The 19,367-nt window shown below is 44.6% G+C and overlaps 1 protein-coding gene across 5 annotated transcripts in view; it reads left to right on the forward strand.

Moving 5' to 3' along the window:
• Nucleotides 1–19,367, forward strand: part of robo3 (roundabout, axon guidance receptor, homolog 3 (Drosophila)) — a 156,947-nt gene that overhangs the window by 81,356 nt on the left and 56,224 nt on the right. For all 5 annotated transcript variants that reach the window (XM_044041876.1, XM_044041877.1, XM_044041878.1 and 2 more), the window contains exon 2: nt 7,507–7,833. In XM_044041876.1, the coding sequence (XP_043897811.1) occupies nt 7,507–7,833 (327 nt within the window). The remainder of the gene's footprint in view (nt 1–7,506; nt 7,834–19,367) is intronic.

The raw sequence follows: 19,367 nt of genomic DNA on the forward strand, positions 1-19,367 counted from the left end.
GGTTTCATACTGTATGTGATCACAGCTCATTCGTATGGTGCCATCTCGAGTCTGGCGTCGTCGCGTTGCCAGCCGTGTATCATTGTGACAAATGATCAATGGAACTTTATATTTAGTACACACGGACGACGCTGCATCACTCAGAGTTGTTTTCTAACCGACGTCAGACGTTCCCGTCATTGCGCGCGACTAAAAAAAAGGCTGCCTCGTGTCGATTAGTCAGCAAAAAAAAATAAGTTTAAATCAGCCACACAGAGTTTTGTGCCACTTTCTGTGTACACTACCCCCTTTCCCCTTGGCCCACTTATGCAGGAAGTCCCTGTCTCGACCCTTTCCTTCCCCCCAGAGTGATATGTGATGTATGCGATCAGGCAGATATGGACAGACAGCATTTGGCTTGTGTTCATCTCCTTGGAGCCAATCTGTGGAAATATGCCGCTGTGGGTCAGGAAACCAGCGGCATTTCCCTACAGCTGTGGTCGGGGGCCACCCACAACTGGTGGAGTGCCAGTGCCAGAGCCCCTGGAGGGGATTCCTCCCGAGTAGACTGCTGTGCCTCCGGCAGTGAGCCCTCGTGTATTGACGATTAGCAATAAGAAATAATTCCATCGTTGCTATTTGAGGCAACCTTTGATTGAATGGTTCTCATTGTGGTTTGCTTTTCTCCTCCATTTCTACTCGTCTCCTCCTGCTCTTATTGCAAAATAAAAATCGATACAAAGGGGTCGTCACATTACACCGTTGCTGCCCTCTTGTTTTTTGTAAAGCCTGTCATTGGAGGAAATCGATGAACGTTGCTTGCTGGTGATTGGAACTCAAACTGACGTCTCCCGGCTGGATTTGTCATATTTCTAAAGATGTAACCTTATGTTAAATCAACCTCCTCTATATCTCTGTGTTTAGCTGGGGCCTCGACTAAACTACAAGAAAAGTACATATCAAAGTCAAAGACAAAAAGGCTGAAATGTCCATCTAAAAGCATGTTTTGCTTGTTTTTGTACTTGGAACTAAATCAAAGCTGAATCAACTCCCAGGCCTCTTGGCCATGTTTTACCGCGAGGAACATTTTGTGCAAAAAAAAGCTGTCTTTTAAGGCTGTCTGCTCGTGTTGGACCAGAAAATGCACCGCTGTATGCTCTCTATCTACAGTAAGCCGCTTCTGCTTTGTCAGCCTGCCCAATCATCCAGCCAAAACTCATATTGGCTGCTTTGGCAGAGCAAGAGGCCACATTCAGAGGGAGCGTGAAACAGAGTTGTTAGTTGAAAGGGCATATTTCGGTGCTGCCCTGGGAGTTTGGACCTCGTGGCTCCCAATTTCCATGATCCCCGCTTCTCAAAGTAAAGAGCAGAAAGAGGCGGCTTCAGTCCCTACTCATGTAGCGGTTTGCCGCCCCGAGGGACACGTGATAAAAACGCCCAATTTCCTCTTTCAAAGTTCACCCTGCCCATTTAGATGCTTAGCAGTAACATAAGCTCAATTAAGGAGGTTGTCTCTTTACGGCCGGCACTTAGTATTCTCATGCAAGTGCGTCACGTTGATGTCCCCACAGGGTCAAAGAGTAGGGAGGCTTCAGAGAAAGCACTCGAGACTCCCTCCCTCCCTCACCGGCTGCCAATTTAACTTTGAATGCACATTTGCAAATCAATTCCTGTGGCTTTGGTGAAAATCTCGTCTGAAGAGGAGGCGAAAGAGCTGCAAAACAACAAGCTCTGCGAGAGGGAAGGCGGCCCACTTGAAGGAATTGCAGATGAGCGAGGAGTAGGAATAGGAATTTTATTTTCGAATTTTATTTGAGTGTCATCTTCCCCCCCAACCCCCGAATTCCATCTCCTCTGTCCCCCTCTATAAAGATTGTAAATCTCCCTCTGTTCATGAGTGGCAGGTACTTTTATTACGCCTGCGCTGGAATTTCAGCTTAAAAGATCCTTCTTTGCCATTAACAACGATGTCTTTTTAAGTGGAGCTGGGGCGGGGAGAGTGGTTATCTTGGGCGCAGTGTGAGGGTTAGCTCGGCTTAGCCAAGGCTGGCTTAATCTTTTCACTACAACTCACCCTAGAGTGATAAGGAGTACCAGCTTTTGATATATTGCAGTATTCTAAATTTATTTTGAAGTCCTTCATGCTGAAATGAAAGACATTTCTCACCCCTGTCTGGGTGGAATACCAGCCGTGTTTTATGTCCTTCTCCCTGCAGGGCTGTAGTGAACTGAATATTTTGATCCTATGTGTGATGGCACATAAAGCCTCTCTGAGCTGGTAACATTGGCGCAGGGCTACTGCTTATGGTCCAAGTAGGACAGTATATTGGAATTTGAGTATGTGTGGGATCAGGTGACGTGACCCAAGACCCATGGGACACAGAGAAAGGCCTGAAGGTGGGACGTCACACTTTGTACCATCAGTATTTAGAAAATCGTCCAATCTGTGAAATGGATTTTGGGAAGATACCAAGCCCGCGTGCATATTTCCGTCTGGAGCTGCGGACGTTTAACGGCCTGTCATCCAAAGCAAATAGCTTGTCAAGTAAAATTATACCAAAAACACAGTTTTCTGTGCTCTCTGTCAGACGCAATCAAAGACTGCAGACGAAAAAGCGTCATCACCTTCCAACTTTTTGTTTTTTTAATTCAGTTTTCCCTTTTGTTAAAGATTAAATGTCAGGGCCTTTGTGTCTCTGTCGGCAGCTCCGATCACACGCTCAAAACAACAGTCGGAAATCCACTTATTTGCCCTAATGCTTCCGAGGAGGGGCATTATTTCTGGTAGCACATGTATCTTCACGTGGTCAACGTGATGTGCTTCTAAATTGATATCCAAATAGAGATTATTTAAATCTTCCCCTGTTGCCATCCACGACGTACTGTCATTGCGTTGCTTCATAACTTGATGCCAACATGCCGCATGCAAATAAATCGTTGACCTCATTACTGGAGCGTTTCAGTGCATGTCAAGGGAAGTGGGAGTGATTGCGACGTGTGTGAGTTACTGGCTGTTGTTCTTGGGTTTTTTTTTTGCCTTTTTTTTAGAAAGAGGATGTAAATCTGCTCGGGGATGAAAGCCCACTTGTGTTTTGTGGTGAAATAAGGCGTGGGGGGGGGGCGGCAGCGGGGGGTAGCGGTGGCGACAGCTAGGAATGCACTGTAGATCTTTTGGCAGTGGTCCTCGGCACTTGTTTTATATTAGCAATACACACTGAACCACTTGTTGTGCGGGGATGAGGGGAAAAGAGCTCTGCCTCAGCACATTGCCACCCTCCATTATAGAAAGGACATTGCGGCAGCAGTTTGCACTCCCAGTGGCTGCTTTGTCCCGATTTCACCCATTTGTCTCTGTGCACTTTTACCTCTGTCATTGTTTCTTTGTCACTCTCAAGGCTTTATTCTCCCCTCCTCCTCCTCCTCCTCGTCAAGACCACTTTGAAGTCGTCTGACATTCATTTGCTGTGTATATGTCTTGACTTTTTAAATGTAAACTAAATACAGAGGGAGTGCTCCATGTGAGTCTTTGATTTGGAGTCGTGTCAGTTCTTGAACTCGTACGATAGACGAGGGAAAGTTGATGCCGAGTGAAATTAATTAAGCCGAAACAGTGCCGTGATTTTTCGTCTCTGTTGGATCAATCGGTTTTATAATTACATTGCGTGAGGAGCTTTAGCGTGTGGAATTCTGAGCGACGTAAGTAAGGGCCCATTGTTTGCTACTGGTGTCAATTAAATTGCCATAGCATCGTCTTCCATTCAAGGCAAATGCTACGCCTGCATGGAATGAATCATGAAATAATTATCCTAGTTATTATTAACAAATGTTTTCAGTAATGAGATCTGGAAAATTGTGTCCAGATTACAAATTAGCACTGACCTCAACCAAAATTGTGTACACTTATTAATCATCCACCCGCGCACCAATTGCTTTAATTTAGACACCGGCGCCTCTGCTCTGACATTTTCACTACACTTCTATCGGTGGATTATGTAAGCGCTCAATAACATCACCTCATTAGATCACCTGCCCACAAACCCAATAAGAAATCGTTGCGTAAGATGAGCAAAGCGGGAGTTTTTTTCTGGGATATCAACGCCAGTGCAGGAATGGGCCAGTTGCCGAGTTGCTTGCCTTGAATTATAATGCTGTTTTCTTATCATCCTGATTTCTGGAGGACGTCCCCAAACGTTTGCTTTCTCACATGATAGTCCCTCCTGTGGAAGGTGTTCATACTTCAACGATTGGCATTTAGCTTTGAATTACTAGAATAGGGGTAGTATTTTTGAAAGACTGTGCTTCCCAACGTCAGTTTCTCCTGAGTCGAGAAATATCTTCAGTCTTTCTTTTGTATTATTTTAGTTATACAAAACAAAGCTAAATCCAAATGGGTGAAGTATTCCTTTAAGTGCATGTCACGTGCACGTAATAGCATATGTGTCAATTAGGATCTGATTTACATCAATTTTCATATTCATTTACACACATGAAGGACAACTCGGCCTCACTTATGTTTCCGGATGCATATTTTTCATTATTTGAACACCCTGGGTGAACATGTGCACTGTGGAGAAAAACTGCAGACCGGGCTGTTTGAGGCGACTAATTCAATCAAAGTCAAATTAAGTGAGTGACAGCCATCAGATCTACAAGGTAAATCACTGACACGCACGTCAGCGCTCTCTTGGCTCGGCAGTTTGGAGAGTAATTCATCTCCTCTGCAGATTCACACACACACACACACACACCATTCTTGTCAAAGTGATTCAGGCTCTCACACACAGAGGCCGGACTCCCACAGCATCCCTGTGGTTTCATTAGCTCACATGTAGGTTTGAGAGCTCCTGCCTTCCTGCTGCAGTACATCATGGGCAGGATCTAATAGGTCCTTAGAGGGTCCAGACTTTTCACCCCCTTAAGACAGCCAGTGATGGGCTGCAGTGTCCGGCTTGGTTGCCCAATTCCAGTTTGTCTTTTTACATCCTCGCCCTTATCTTCTGCCAACCAATTCAGATATTCTCCTCTTGTTTTGCAGCACAGTCGACCTGCAGAGTAATGTGTAGTAGTGTGAGTAGTGTGTTTCATGTCCCATAGAATTTTGAGGTGAGATGATTTGGACAGTGGGAATATCGTGTTTTAGAGCGGGTGCTCAGTGGTTTCTCTCTGCGATATTCCCACACTGTGGCCTCTCCTCCTTTTTTCCCCCCAAAAGCCTCCGCTTTAAGTTTCCACATGGCTTGTCCCAACCAGCGTGGATTGTAAAATTTATGAGTCAGCTCTTAAAGGCTCTGTCCTGGCTGCGGCACTGTGCACGGCCCCGCCGCACCCCACCTACCAAACCTCCTCCCAGCCGCGGCACATACGTTACATCAAAACCTTCAGATGAATGCTGTCAAATCTACAGCTCGACGGAGACCTTGAGGGATGCATTCTCTTCCCGTTCCGCGGATAAATCACGTCGAACTGTGACTTTTTATGTATCAATGATTTGAAACGCACCCCGTCACGTCACATGTTAGAACTGGTTATTGTCGCGGCGAGAGATTAGAGAGTCTGCGCGGAGCGGTGACAGATGGGCGTCTGTAGATCTCCTCGGTTGCTTATGTGTAATTCATCGTGAGCGTGGTTTACTGTTTCATTAATTTTTAATGCTAATGTGGCTTCAATTCTTTCTTTCTCAGAAAATCCAAAAAGCACATCAGCGATGACAGTTTTCCTCGTTCCACATTTGTGATAGTCGGCAAATGATGATACTGCACGAAGGGACCATTGATGAATTCGCTGTTATTTCTCACCATTTAGTGTTCTTTATTTCCTGTATTAACTAAACAGAAGAAAAATCTGTGAACTTCGAATATCAGAGTGGACATTTCTGTGGAGGAAAAGAGAGACGGAACACGACAGTGATGTTTCTTTGGCTTTAAAGGCAGTGAAATTGTGTATTACCTTACACCTGGTTACATTCTGATGTGCTTTTAATGCTTAAAAGGAGATAGGAGACAGCATCCCGACTGCTATATGATTCTAACTGATAGCACCTTCAAAGAAATACCATTTCCTCCCATATTCTATTTTTGTGAGCATTATTGCACTGAGAGCCAGACCGTCAGACTGCTTCTGTATTTCCATCCGCAAAAAAAAAAACCCTGGAGAAGAAGTTTGGATGGTTTTTCCCAATAAGGAACATCTGAAGAATTTCAGATTAGAGTTTCAGTTACATGTCATTTACACTCCAACAGTCCTGCCTTGTAATTTGTTCACTTGTGTCTCATTTTCTCTTCTCTTAAAACCCTAGGACACTGAAAATCACACACAGAAATCAAACACAAAATGAAATGTATGCTTTTCGATGAGCTGTTCGCAAAGCAGAGGCTTGAAGTCCTTGAAGTCCTGCTTTCTGTCGTCCTGATGTGACCACAGTCTCCTGCCTCTTCCTCCCTTGAAAACACACGGTTGTGTAACACAACGGGCTGCCGCGACAGTTGCAACAGGCTTTTAGTTTAAAAATATTCTTATTGGCTAATTGGGAAGGAAAGATGAATCAGAAATAGCCTGCTGTACGGTCATTAAAGCGGCCACTCTTGTTGCTGCATTATAAGAATTGCCAGTTGAGATGCACCTTGTTCTTTTCATATCATCTCGGGGGGGGGAAATTTCACTTGTGTCACTCGGCGCTCCGATTGCATTACTGCCTTTCATGCATAATCGCGATAGCGAAACACACGTGCTGTCACTCAAATTGATGGGGTAGAATGCAATTTCAAAGCTTGGCTTTATACCTAGCCTCCGTATCTGTTTTTGCTGTCATTTAATTGTCCCCGTCAGCGTCTGCAGACAGCAGAAACACTTGACCAAAAAAAAACCAATGCATTTCTCGTGATGAGTAATTTGCACTTTGCACATAGTTCTGTCCCCCACAATGCACTCATACATATTTCCACATATGGAAATCTGTAAATACATCCAAGTTGTTTGCATTTGCAATATTTCAGTCGCCCGTTGCGCCGACTGTTCCCATGAATTTCCGATTAGCACAGTTCTACCACGTACCACGATTTGACACGTGCAGAAGTAGCACTGTAATTTCACGCCCTCCTCCTTGATTTATACTTCCAATGTAACTGTTGAGCAATTACATTACATGCTCGTTTCATGCGGCCGTGCTCTCGGCGATAACGCTGTGTGTGTTTTCCACGCACCAAGCTCAGGAGATTTAAAGAGAGAGAGGGCAGCTGAGGGTGCTGTTATAACTTTGTGTGGCCTCTTGTGTGCCATGTTAAAGAGGAGCCACATATATGATTGTTTATTATAGTCCACATCCTCAGTGCTGCGTTTTATATTCGGAGAGACTGTGACCAGTTGCAATTGTGTTGTTTCGTCACAGTTTAGCGAAAATCCTCTTTTCCTCCTTTCAAGACCGAGCAGTTTTTTCTCTCCAATCTATCTATAGACTGAGCGTAGCTGCTTTATTTTGCTATAATTACACCACTGATTAACACTCTGTGTGTGCTGTGGGCTTTTCTCCAGGATCCAGACCCAGGTTAGAGGACACGCCTCCTCGAATTGTGGAACACCCGTCGGATCTGATCGTGTCGAAGGGCGAGCCGGCCACGCTCAACTGTAAGGCTGAAGGGCGGCCCCTCCCGGTGGTGGAATGGTACAAAGACGGTGAGCGCATCGAGACGGACCGAGAGGACCCCCGGTCCCACCGGATGCTCCTACCCAGCGGCTCGCTCTTTTTCCTGCGAATTGTCCACGGGAGGCGAAGCAAGCCCGACGAGGGCGTGTACGTGTGTGTGGCGCGCAACTACCTGGGCGAGGCGGTCAGTCGCAATGCATCGCTGGAGGTGGCAAGTAAGTGTTGATATGTGATGATGTGATTGAAAGTAAAGGCTGACATTGGAGTCATGTGACGACGACAGAAGATGAAGATGTATTTGTGAGTAGATTAAAGGCATTTTGAGATTTATTCTGAGGCACATTCAGGGCTCCCAAAATTCCATTTCCGTGTGGATGAAATGCTGATACGATAAAAAAAACTGGCGGATTAACCTGGACTTGTTTTTCGTGCGGACAGTCCCTCTGTGTAGCGAGAAAGCAGTGTGGGAGGAGTCTTTGGTGCGAGAGCGGCTGTGATTGGAGCGGGACGTGACAGACTGTGGTCAGCTGCAAAGCTGCATTTTAGTATATGATGCTGTATGTTGATCAGGCTTACGTATTAAAATCCTCTCCTCTAGACAAGTTTCATGACTGACACAACTTTTCACATTTCAGAGCTTTCCCCCTTTTGCCAGAAATACACAGACAACATCACACATTGAGAACAAAGTGGGCCTCCAAATGTGTGTGCGAAAAGATCAGAGTGGAAACGCCATGTCACATATTACGTGGCTCCGACAGTCAGAAAGGGAAGATATCACACGTGGATTTCACACATAATGGCGTTAACCGCGCCGTAAGAGCAGAGGAGCGTAGAGGCATCTTCAAAGGGACTCTCTTCTCTCTTATCATCGCCATCATTCGGCTGACTTAACAGAAGACGCCGACCCTGACCTTGATGTCAGATCTCCTGGCAGCTTGCACCCTGAGGACGCCATCTCCACTTCCCCCCACCTCCACTCCACTCCTCCTTTATCCCGCTTCCCAGCCTCTGACATCACATCCCAGCTTCTCCAGGTCACGTCGTGGCCAAGCCTCTGTGGCCAGGCCTAGTTAACGTCGACGGATGACAGCTAGTGCTGGAAAAAAAAACAAAAAACGTTGTAGCGCGGAGAAGAGGAAGAAGCCGCCTGTCGGTTGGCAGCCTCCCGCTAGCAGATGCTAGTCCCTTAAAATACAGCAAACTCCTGTCAGATGGTTTTCCAGCGGACACCTCCAGATTTCTTTTTTTTCTTTTTCTTCCATTTCTTTGTGGCTGAGCCGCTTGTGGCACTTCAATGATATGCAGATAGGGCCAATTAAGTCTTCGCGGCTCGAGAAGGCCATTACCTTTAGCGCTAGATCACTACAAACGTGTAACTTTTTCGACAGCAGCAGCAGAAATGCCGACTATTTATATGAATACAAATGTAGTTTTGGTTACGTGACGTAAATGAGAAAATAATGTGAGTTATTTATAGCAATGATGCAACTGCAGTAAAGGAACATGTACAGATTATATATATATATGTATATTATTTTTGATATTAGCTGGTGTTGAGAAACCAATGTGGTCTTCTGGGGAAAAAAGTTGGTACTTACTTTTCTGCAAACCACTGAAGAAGTTATATTTTTACATTCTGCACGTGAAAGACTGTTGTCATGTCATATTGTGATATTTGAGGCAAGATTCTTGTTAGAAAGGAGGCGGGATTGGTGGTGACGTGTAACATAACGAGACGTCGACTTGCAGTTTGAAACCAAGCGCCCCAAGACTTATTATGGATTGTTGCTGTGTTGGCATACTGTACATGTGTATGTGTAAACCTAAATCCAAGTCTCTTTTCCTCGACCAAACCACATCCCCAACTAACCAGGAAATGCTTATCAACTCTCTCATTTTCACCAAAAAGGTTGAAACTCTGTCATGTTGATACGCACATCTCGACAATACGTGACAATTTTTGTTTAGAAATGTGAGCTCATCAGGATTTTGTGTTTTGTGGAAATGCACAATTGTTTTTGCTTGACTCGATGCATGACATAAGGACACGGCTGCACCTCGCTTTGTGTTATTAGCACCCTCGTGATATTTCTGGCAGCTCGCTGAAGGTGACAAGTCAGTCTGATCCACCCCCCACCACCCCACCCTTTGCAGAACAACGCTGACAGGATCGCAAACAAAGGCTTTGTGGGGTTGTGCCGGGTCGTGTTTGCAGTGAAAAGGCTTCGGTGTGTTTTAGTGTGGCCCTTGTCTTACCACTCTGGCAGGTCACGTGGCCGATCGGTTCATCTTTATTTGTGTGTGTCCGGCTTTCGCCGTCTCTCTCTCTCGTCCTCTCTCGGGAGGTGACATTCTCCTCGGCCGTCTGCGGAAACACAAAGGCGCGGGGACGCAACTTTGGCGAGCAGGAGTCGCTCTCACAGATAAGAATCCCTAATCCGCAGTGGTGGAGGGGAAAAAAGCTGCGAGCGTGCGCCTCGCTTGTGTGTCTGTCTGCACACAGCCCTGCAAACACACTCTTGGAGCGATGCCTTTTGGAGCGAAAGAGTCAGTGAGAAAGAGAGAGGGAGGGAGGGAGAGGTTATAAAGAACTAACAGTGTCCTGTGCCAAACCCAAGCCAGTTCCAGCTCCTGCCAGCCCTCTCTGCATGGCACCAACAGGACCGGAGGTGAGGCCATAGGCACAGAAACTTGCTTGCTTCTGCCAGGGGCCTCAGCACGGCACCAGAGAAGGTGCAAGATGGCTTTTTGTGGCACGGTGTCATTCTGCTTCCCAGGCAAGAGGCACTCGGGGCAAATTGAGAGGGAGCTGCTTTGTGTATTGGTGTTGTATATTTGGCATTAGGGTGGAAGCCAGCACAGAGGGAAGATTGGAAGGTCCGGGTGGTTTAACCCCTCGTTGTCATCCACTGCAGGCAAAGATCACTGAGCTTAAAGTAAAAAAACACATATCTGAAATGAGAGTGTGTACAGGAGTGATGCAGACCATAGAGATACTGTATAACATACATACAAGTGTGTTGTGATACAATTTATGATGCACCGTAATATTAAAATTTAGTCAAATTAGTCAGAAATGTTATAGCACATAAAATAATGTCTCTTTATATTGTGAATTACAGGGTTCCCAGGGTCCTTGAAGTTCTTGAAGGTTTTTGAATGAATAGATGGATAGATTATGGTCAGTGCTTGATTTTTGTGCAAGAAAGAAGAAGATTTGATATAAATGTCTCTCTTGTTTGTTATGACACCACCGACCGTCTCATGCGCCCTACATTGCTTGATGCACAGAACAAATATTGATTCATAATTACTCGCATTGGTGGGGTCACCGTACATTGTCTGTCTCTCTCTCTCTCCAGTGCTGACTTGAGATTCCACACAGAGTAAAAAGAGCCAATTCCGTGATTTCCTGGGAAATGCAAATTCCACGATCTTTGGCAACATTCTGTACTTTGGAATTTGAGTAAAACGGTCCTGGAGAGTACTTGAAAACAACTTGAATTTGATGTCATCCAAGGTGTGGGAACCCTGGAATGAGGTCTCACTTGTTTAGTCTTCTTTAAAAAGTTAAAAAGTGCCTTCCCTCCCTCCTATTAAAAGTTTGGGAAACACTACAGACTAGACTTTTCGTGTTCTACTGCAGCCGCAGTTGATTCACGAGTCCTTTGAGGTCAAATAAATGTAACATTAGACACTCAATCATCTTTTCACACATTCAGGGCTTTTACCTTAGAAGTGCTTCTCCACCCAAGATCAAAGCATTTCGAGAGGCTTCAAATGTGGCTGTAAAATGTTTATAGATTCTGCCCCGATAGAGAACATCTGCACTATAGTCAGCTTGATATCTGTCCATTGTGGTATCTCCTGAAGTATAATTAGTTTAGACTCCTATTTCTCACTTTTCACATTGGCAGCACTTGCGTCATCAGAGTGAAAGACCATGCGCCGCCTTGTGTCGACTGAATTGAGGGAAAATTTGACGTCTTAATGACGCTGGATTAATATTTAAGCGACAACAAAATCATAATTCATCCTCTGGGGGGATCCGTGACTGTCTGCACTAACCTTGATCAAAAACACGTTGAACAGATCAACATCATTAACGCTGGACCTTTGCCACTGGTATTGACAGAGTTTGATCCCTTAAGTCTATGCACATAATTGTTGTCCCCAAACAGTTTTTGGCCCTTGTCCCAGTCGCGGGTCATTTCAAAGTAACCTCCTTAAACCTGAAGGTTTTCTTAAAACCCCTAAACTTCATTTATTAGCCTCTGAAGGAAAATGGAAGTGTAAAAAAAATGACTTAGAAAACAAGCACATTTATAAAAAAAGTCTTTACTTCTGGTTTATTTACGGAAATCTTTCCCCTCAAAAGCATCTTTCGCCCTGATCCTTGATTAGTAACTCAGTGGGTACAATAAAGTTTGTGCTTAACTAAACCATACACCTACCTTGAAAGGCGGATCCACACACGCGTTAATGTGAAACCTTTTTGCCAATTCTGCTGGTTAATGTATTGGGATGTGTGGAATTAACAGCTCGCTGCCTTCTAAAGATTGTTTTGAAAGTTGTTTAAAAGCTTTCTAATAACATGCTGCGTTGTTGTCTGTGGTGGAATAGTGATTCTGACTCAGCCGTGTGTGTGTGTGTGTGTCTCCACTTTGCCTCGCAGATGCTCACACTGACAGTGAAGCACTCAATAACTCATTAGGAGAAGTTCTGCCCAGTTACCTCAGTAACAGTTCCCACTTCGTATTAATGTCATGTTTGATAAATGGACGTTTGATGCACGGACTGCGAGAGAGTCTTATTAGGCCTCTGTTTGCATAACTGCACTTCATATATAATCAACTGAAGCCGACGTTTTATATCTTTTTCTGTACCAACTATGACAAACCGGGAGAGCATCTCATTGCATTAGTTTCGCCGTTGCCATTAAAAAGGTTCTTAATGTTGCATCAATAAAAATCCCCCCACAGAAAATAAATAGCTGCCGTCCAACAATAAGCCTTAAAATAATCCCATCCTTTGTGCTTTGTCAACCCTTGGCAACAAGAACATTGCCATCACCACTTTTGATGAATATCTGCACCTAGAATTTAAATTTTGCCCCCCCCCAAATCCTATCACATTTCACGCATTTAAAAAAGATCCTTTTGATCCTGAGAATGTAGCCTGTGAAGTTACGGGCTCAGAGCAGAGGCCAATTCCTGTCAGAGAGATAAAGGTCAATCAAGCACAATAGACCTAACGGGCCAGACACTGCTGGGTGGGGATTTGGAATTCAGAGCGACTTTGCCCGAGCTCCTGGCGGCTTTTCTCTTTTGAGTGTTTTATACCTCTGACGTTTTTATTATGCCCACTGTGTTTCCACCGCCTGGCTTTATGGCTCATGAATATTCATGATAACATGGGAGGGGGGGAATAGGTACTTCTTCTTTTTTTTTTCTTTTTTTTAAAGGTGCTTGGGGCGGAGTCAGATTGCAAATAGAACTCACTGGGGGTAACCTCTCAAGGTTTTACCCCCCACCCATGACCAACCCCCCACCCATATTGTAAGGTTGCGCAGAGGTCAAGCCTTCAAGGTTCAAACAACTGCCGCGTGGAATCTTGGTAATGAACAGGTGAAGGTGTGATGAGAGCCCTGTCTTCCTCTGTCTTTGTTTTGAATGAGCACTACTCGCTGCTGCCTCTGTCTTCAGTCTCTATCACCTGCCATAAAAAGGAGATGAACACCGGTCCCATTGCCAGTGTTGGTTCCTGCGTCACCCGTTTCATAATGTGCACGCTATGTGGACAAAAGACGGCACCATGTCGCTCAGTAATGGCGATAATGTGTTTACAACTTTGTATCTGTTACATTCAATAGATCAGCGGGTGAAATTAAAAAGCGCTGTCCCAAGTTCTTGGTGGCCTGATGAATGCTTGTCATAGCCTTGTGTTGTGAAATGAAATGAATGTGGGGCATTTGTAGCGCTGCCAAAAAAAAGGGAAGCAGGTGATGGATAAATTACCATATCAAGAGTTTTAATTATTTATTTATTTTATTTTATTTATTTACCAGTGTGCACAGGCCTTTGTGTATGTGGGTTCTGTGTGTTTTGTTTGTTTTTAATCTGCAAGTTCTCATAACAGTGGCCCGCGCCAACTTCCTCATGTGCGGTAATCCCAGACACAGTGGCTGAAAGAGCTGAATGGTACTGTCATCGGATGGATCAACCCCCCCAACTTTCTCTTTCTTTCGCCTCCATTCTGTCTCCTCTGTCTCATACGCACACCTGTCATACTGTGAAGAAAAATGGATTTCTGGCTTTATGGATTTGGACATGCGGAAGGGATTTTGTGGGTTTAGGAAAGAGTTACGATGGGAGAGGGAGAGTGAAAGAGAAAGGCAGAGAAGTGTGGGCCCGGTGGCTCTGATAAGAACATAAAGTCAGCCCAACCCCTAACCCCAAACCCCCACTCACTTCCACCCATTCTCCTTTGCCACTCTCCTGCTGCTGTCCGTGTACACCACAAGCTGCCCTCTGTCCCCTGTTATTAACCCCAATGGTCTGTAGCCATATGGGCTGTGATTGGAACTCTGCAGTGCACGCTGTCATACATGGCGGAGTGTGGTCGCATCCATACAGCACAAATAAAAACCTGCAGAGTGTAGCTAAGCAGCTTTTGATCCGACTTCAGCCTGTGTTTACACTTGATAATATTGTATGTATCGTCACAGAATAGGTGTCAGCGTTGCTCTTTTTTTGAGTTGCCAAGGTTTGAAACTTTAGTCTGTGCGATCATGTTGAAAGGAATCCAACAGCAGCCGCTTTCTTCTCCAGGCTAAATTCCATTTTGTGCTCTGTAAACAAACACTGCTTCTGATTTGCTTCAACAGTTTTCTTTAATGCCCGTTCTGATGCAGCGGTGAGCGGCAGTTTTATCTGTTAAAGGCGCACCGACACTTTCAGGGATGCTTAGGAGGAGGCGATAAAATCTGTCGGACCGTAATGAGCCGGCTGATTTTATCTGTTAGTCTTTTGACCTGTTGAAGGATTAGACGTTTTCAAGAGCCTGTCAATCAGCTGTTGAAATAACAAGAGGCTGTTGACCTGTCTTGCTGGAAAAAAATAGTGTCAGCGTTCCTCCAGGAAGTCTTTTGATTGTAGGCAGCATCAACATGCATCTCCACATTGTTCTTGAAGTTTGCCCAACCATTGTTTTATAGTACAATGTTGTCTTTGAACAACAGTGTAATCAAGAGTCACTTTGCTGACAGGATTATTGTGTAATTCTATTTTGGATAGTTATCAAGAGCCATTTCTGAGATAACATCCGGATCATGTCCAGAGTGTTGTCACAAGAGCAGGAGAATCTGGAGGATCCAGGCGAGGGGGAAGCATGCTGGAGGCAGATCCCTCGCCGTGGAGTTTCTCTTGCCTCATTCTCTAATGAGCTCACTCGGACAATACCTGGAGCCTGACATAGGGTGTTGTGTACTTACATCATAATATGTTTGCAGATTCACTTTTTTTTTATGTGAAGCAACAGATTATTTGACTGTGTTTTTGTCGCGCGGGGAACATCGAATCATAGCGCCAAAGCCTCTGTTCTTCCCCTGGAGTAATTACTTAATTAAACGAAGACTACTCCTGACTGAATTACTTTTTCTTCTCTCACTAATATCTCCACAACAGAAATATCCCTAAACGAGGGAGATGACAGGGGAATCTTTGGCTAATGAATGTAACGGCTTGTGTGGACATTTGCATTCTCGCATGCAGCCCCTTTAGACAATCTCCTCAGAATGTCTGGACTTCAGTGCATATTACTTTTACTGATGTTACTGTTACTACTGAATAACGCTAATGGGATGCAATCGTGAGAAAGTGCAGATGCAGGATGCAAGCAATGCGTAATTGTTTCTGTCTGTTCAGAATAAAACACAGAGAGAAGGGCCTCTTATATTCTGGAATATTCATAGAAGATGTGTTGCTTTTTACAGCATAAACATAGTAGTGTAAATGTAGCATGAGAGCATCTCTTGCACATGAACCCGATGATCTCCCTCGATTAGCCGCCTGCTGCACATTGTTCATTCAGGTCCATTTAACCCGCACAAACTAAGCTGTCAGAGTCTTATTTTCCAATTATCTCCTTCTCATTTCTGTCCAAAGCGTGTTTTTAACCAGCTACGATATCGTCCCCAAAAAACCAGGACGTGTGTCGCATTTATTCAGTGTTTTCTGAAGCTCCAGCTCCTGAGGTCATTCACATTTGTGAGCGATCACACTGTGCAACACACAAATTAACGCCGGTAAAATAGACTGATGGAGTGATGTGACTTGTTCTCTTATTCCTCCACGAGCAGCTGACAGTGTAGCAGCATGTGGCTGGTGTTTGTTCAGTTGGACGTCGGGAGACAGCTCACTTTCCCTGTGGCCTCGAGTCAACTGACTGAGTAACTGTAGCAAGGTGATTTTTCTGTTATTCTGGCGCCTCAGTTCTGCTTCTTGGCAGTCGCGTACACTGACACCGACTGACCTCAAAAATGTGTAGCTCTTTCTCATTATACTTTTTTTTTTTTCTTTTTCTTACCAGTCCCCTTGGCAAGGTGCATGTGCAGTGTAGCGTAGAACCTTTATTCGCCGTTCCCATATAATAAATGGATAATACCAGGAGAATGCCTGGATCATACAGGTGAGGGGATGGCACCCGGTTGCTTACTTTTCCTGCTTTGTTTTCAAACGGGCCCTGCTTGAACACCTGGACATTGATGTCCACGATGACATTTGTCCATTCTCACAGTCTACAGTAGCTCTCAGTGCACATTTGAAAAGCAGCTACTTGCACTTGATGAAAAGATTTGTATTTATGCATCCTTGTATGGGTCTGAGCGTCTAAAGTGTATTCATGCTTCACTAATGGGATAGCAGGGCCTGGCCTTGTGCAGGACAGAGCCACTGGCCATTCTCATCTTAAATGAGGAGGATCAGATGGCCGGAGTGAGGCCACGGGCTTGTGGCTAAGCCCCCTCTGTATGATCCGACCGTCTGCCGGTCATTGAGCCAGACCCCACCAGCCAAACCCTCCCCTCTAGAGGATAGCAATGAATTAATTAGGGCCGTACTAAAGGCGAGTCTGACCAGCGTGTGTGTTGCTGTGTGTCATAAAGGGATGAGATGGGGTTGAATGGGGTTGGGGGGGTGGGGGTTTTGACAACAGGTGGTGTGAGGAAGAGCTGAAACCTCCTCCCCCTCTTTAACGACTCAGCACAGTGGCCATGGGGGCTGTGGAGAACAATAAAGGCCCTTTGCTCCAGCCGTTGTATCCAGTCATGCCCCATTATCTCTCTGAGCTGCCGATCACAAACAGCGCTGCACTTCATTCACACAGACGCTCTGTTAGGTGACCTTCAGCGTTGGCCACGTATTAAAATTCTTAGCGTTTACTGGACTGCACGGGTGAATGTTTCTATTTATATACTGTGTTAAGCTCAGTTCATGGGTTATGTACAGCGTACGTGGTTATCAACAGTCTCATTGCGCTTTATTGGATAGGGATGATGGATAAGGTTATCGTCATAAAAGTGTGTGAAATGTGTCGATATTCATAATTATTGTTGCCGAGTATCAGATAATTAAAGATGGATTTTTGCTCCTGAGTGAAGTTTGTCTTGTAATCTCATTGTAGGCGAAGGAAAGAGGAATCATGCCATTATGTTTTTTTTTTTGTTTTTTTTTTATGAATGTTAGAAACCGTTTCTCTCTGATTAAGAATGGGATTCATTGAGATTCATTGGTCGCGATTTTACAGGATGCAAATGACGGCCCAGCTTGGGCTCATTTAGGCCAACAATAGCCCCTGTAAACCGACACAATGGCAGTGTGGTGTGGCTGTGTTGCTTCAGGGGGTAAAGATTTGAGAGAAAGATATGCGAGTGAGGAAGTCCAGCTGGAAGCCTTATCAGATGCAGTTTCATACTCCTTTAAGGCATCGCTAACAACTGGCAGGTAATCACAGCTGCAGGAGTATGCTCCCCTGTGTCAGTGTTTGACAGGTAAAATTACCTGTGGCTAAGCCCCGCCCTCCAACACAGATGGGCTAATCTCTTAGAATGTCGCAGAGGAGTTTGCAAAAGCACCACTGCTGTAACAAAGCCTTGGTCTCATTGAATTAAATGAAGCACCTCTGTTTTTCATGCACTGCTAATGTTTTTCTGAATGCGAATATCATGAGAGAACACGGTCAGCGCAGAATCGCTCAAGAAAAGCAAAACAAAGGACAGTTATAATGAGATGCAACAGGGAAATGGACAGATACAGCGCAGCGACGGCGGCACACTGTCAAGTATGGCCGCTGCATGACAGTCATAGAGTGGGTATGGCACAAGACAATTCCAACAAGTAAACCTATTAATCACAAATAACGTGACGAGCAGAATACACGTGAGTGAGAGGGGTGTCAGGCATCAGCCGTGACAGACGGTAAACACGGGAGGACGATTGCGATCAATACACGGTTCGAACAGAGCAGTCGGACACAATCAGGGGGTGATTACAGAGTGGATGGAATGGAATAACATTCAGGGGGGGCTGTCCGCACCAAAACAAGTCTAGGTGAATTTTTAGGTGACGTTTTTTTTTTTTATCGCATTGCCATTCAAGCCCAAACAGGAATGGCATTTTGGGAGCCCTGAAAATCTCAAAATGCCACACACACTGCGCTCACTTTGAGGAAATGATGACGTCATAATCCCACTGCCCGCTTGTCGTCTTCCTCCTCCGTCTCGGAGCGTATACGCAATGCAATTAGAGCCGAAACAGTTAATCGATTACTAAATTGGACAGGTTCATCAGTTTGAAGCTTTTTTCATGATTAAAACAAGATTTCTGATTGTTGAAGCTTCTTAAATGTGAATATGTTCTTCATTTATTTGCTCTGGAGAACAAAGAAATCATTAACAATTCATCATTTTGGTTTGTGGACAAAACAAGACATTTGAGAACATCATCATTTCCAGGTTTGACGAATACCGATCAGCATTTTTTAAGGTTTTCGGATATTTTATGAACGAGAAAATAATCGACGGATTAATCGATTATGAAAATAATCGCTAGTCGCAGCTCTAGTTGCGATGTATGTGGATGTGGCCCAAAGCAACAGAGGGAGCAGGGGACTACATTTGGCTTTGTCTTGTTACCAGGCAGAAAAAATCTGGTGGGACATCATGCTGTTTGTGGTCAGTCATGAACTCAACAACTTTATTTGATTCTCATCACTTAACAACATGTGGCATAATAATTACACGCCAGATTAGTGTTGCAATTGAAAAAAAATAAATGAAAATGTATAACATAAGACATAAAGCAAGAAATTGCAGTGGATGGGGAAGTTGTAGAACACACTTTTGATTTTCGCCAGCTCATTTTAATAATTCCAATTTGTTCGAGTCGAGCATTAGTATTGGCCCGAGTCGATCTCACAGGGCAACTCATTCCAGGAACCGGACAGATCAGTGCAGTAATTAGATTCCTCTCTCTGCTCCTGCTGATTCTTAATTGTGTGTTTTCGCGACGCAAAATGATTGCGTATGCCAAGAGGGACTTAAAGCAAATATTTGCTATAAATATTAGCAATTAGCATTATGTTAAGGACTGTTTGTAGCTGTGGTATGAAGAGCATCGACCGTATATTATTGGTTCTGTTCAGTACGGTTAGCCTTATTGAATGGGCTTCATTGAAAAATTGCTGCTTT

This window comes from Solea senegalensis, linkage group LG13 (assembly GCF_019176455.1).
Source record: "Solea senegalensis isolate Sse05_10M linkage group LG13, IFAPA_SoseM_1, whole genome shotgun sequence".
Lineage (NCBI taxonomy): Eukaryota > Metazoa > Chordata > Actinopteri > Pleuronectiformes > Soleidae > Solea > Solea senegalensis.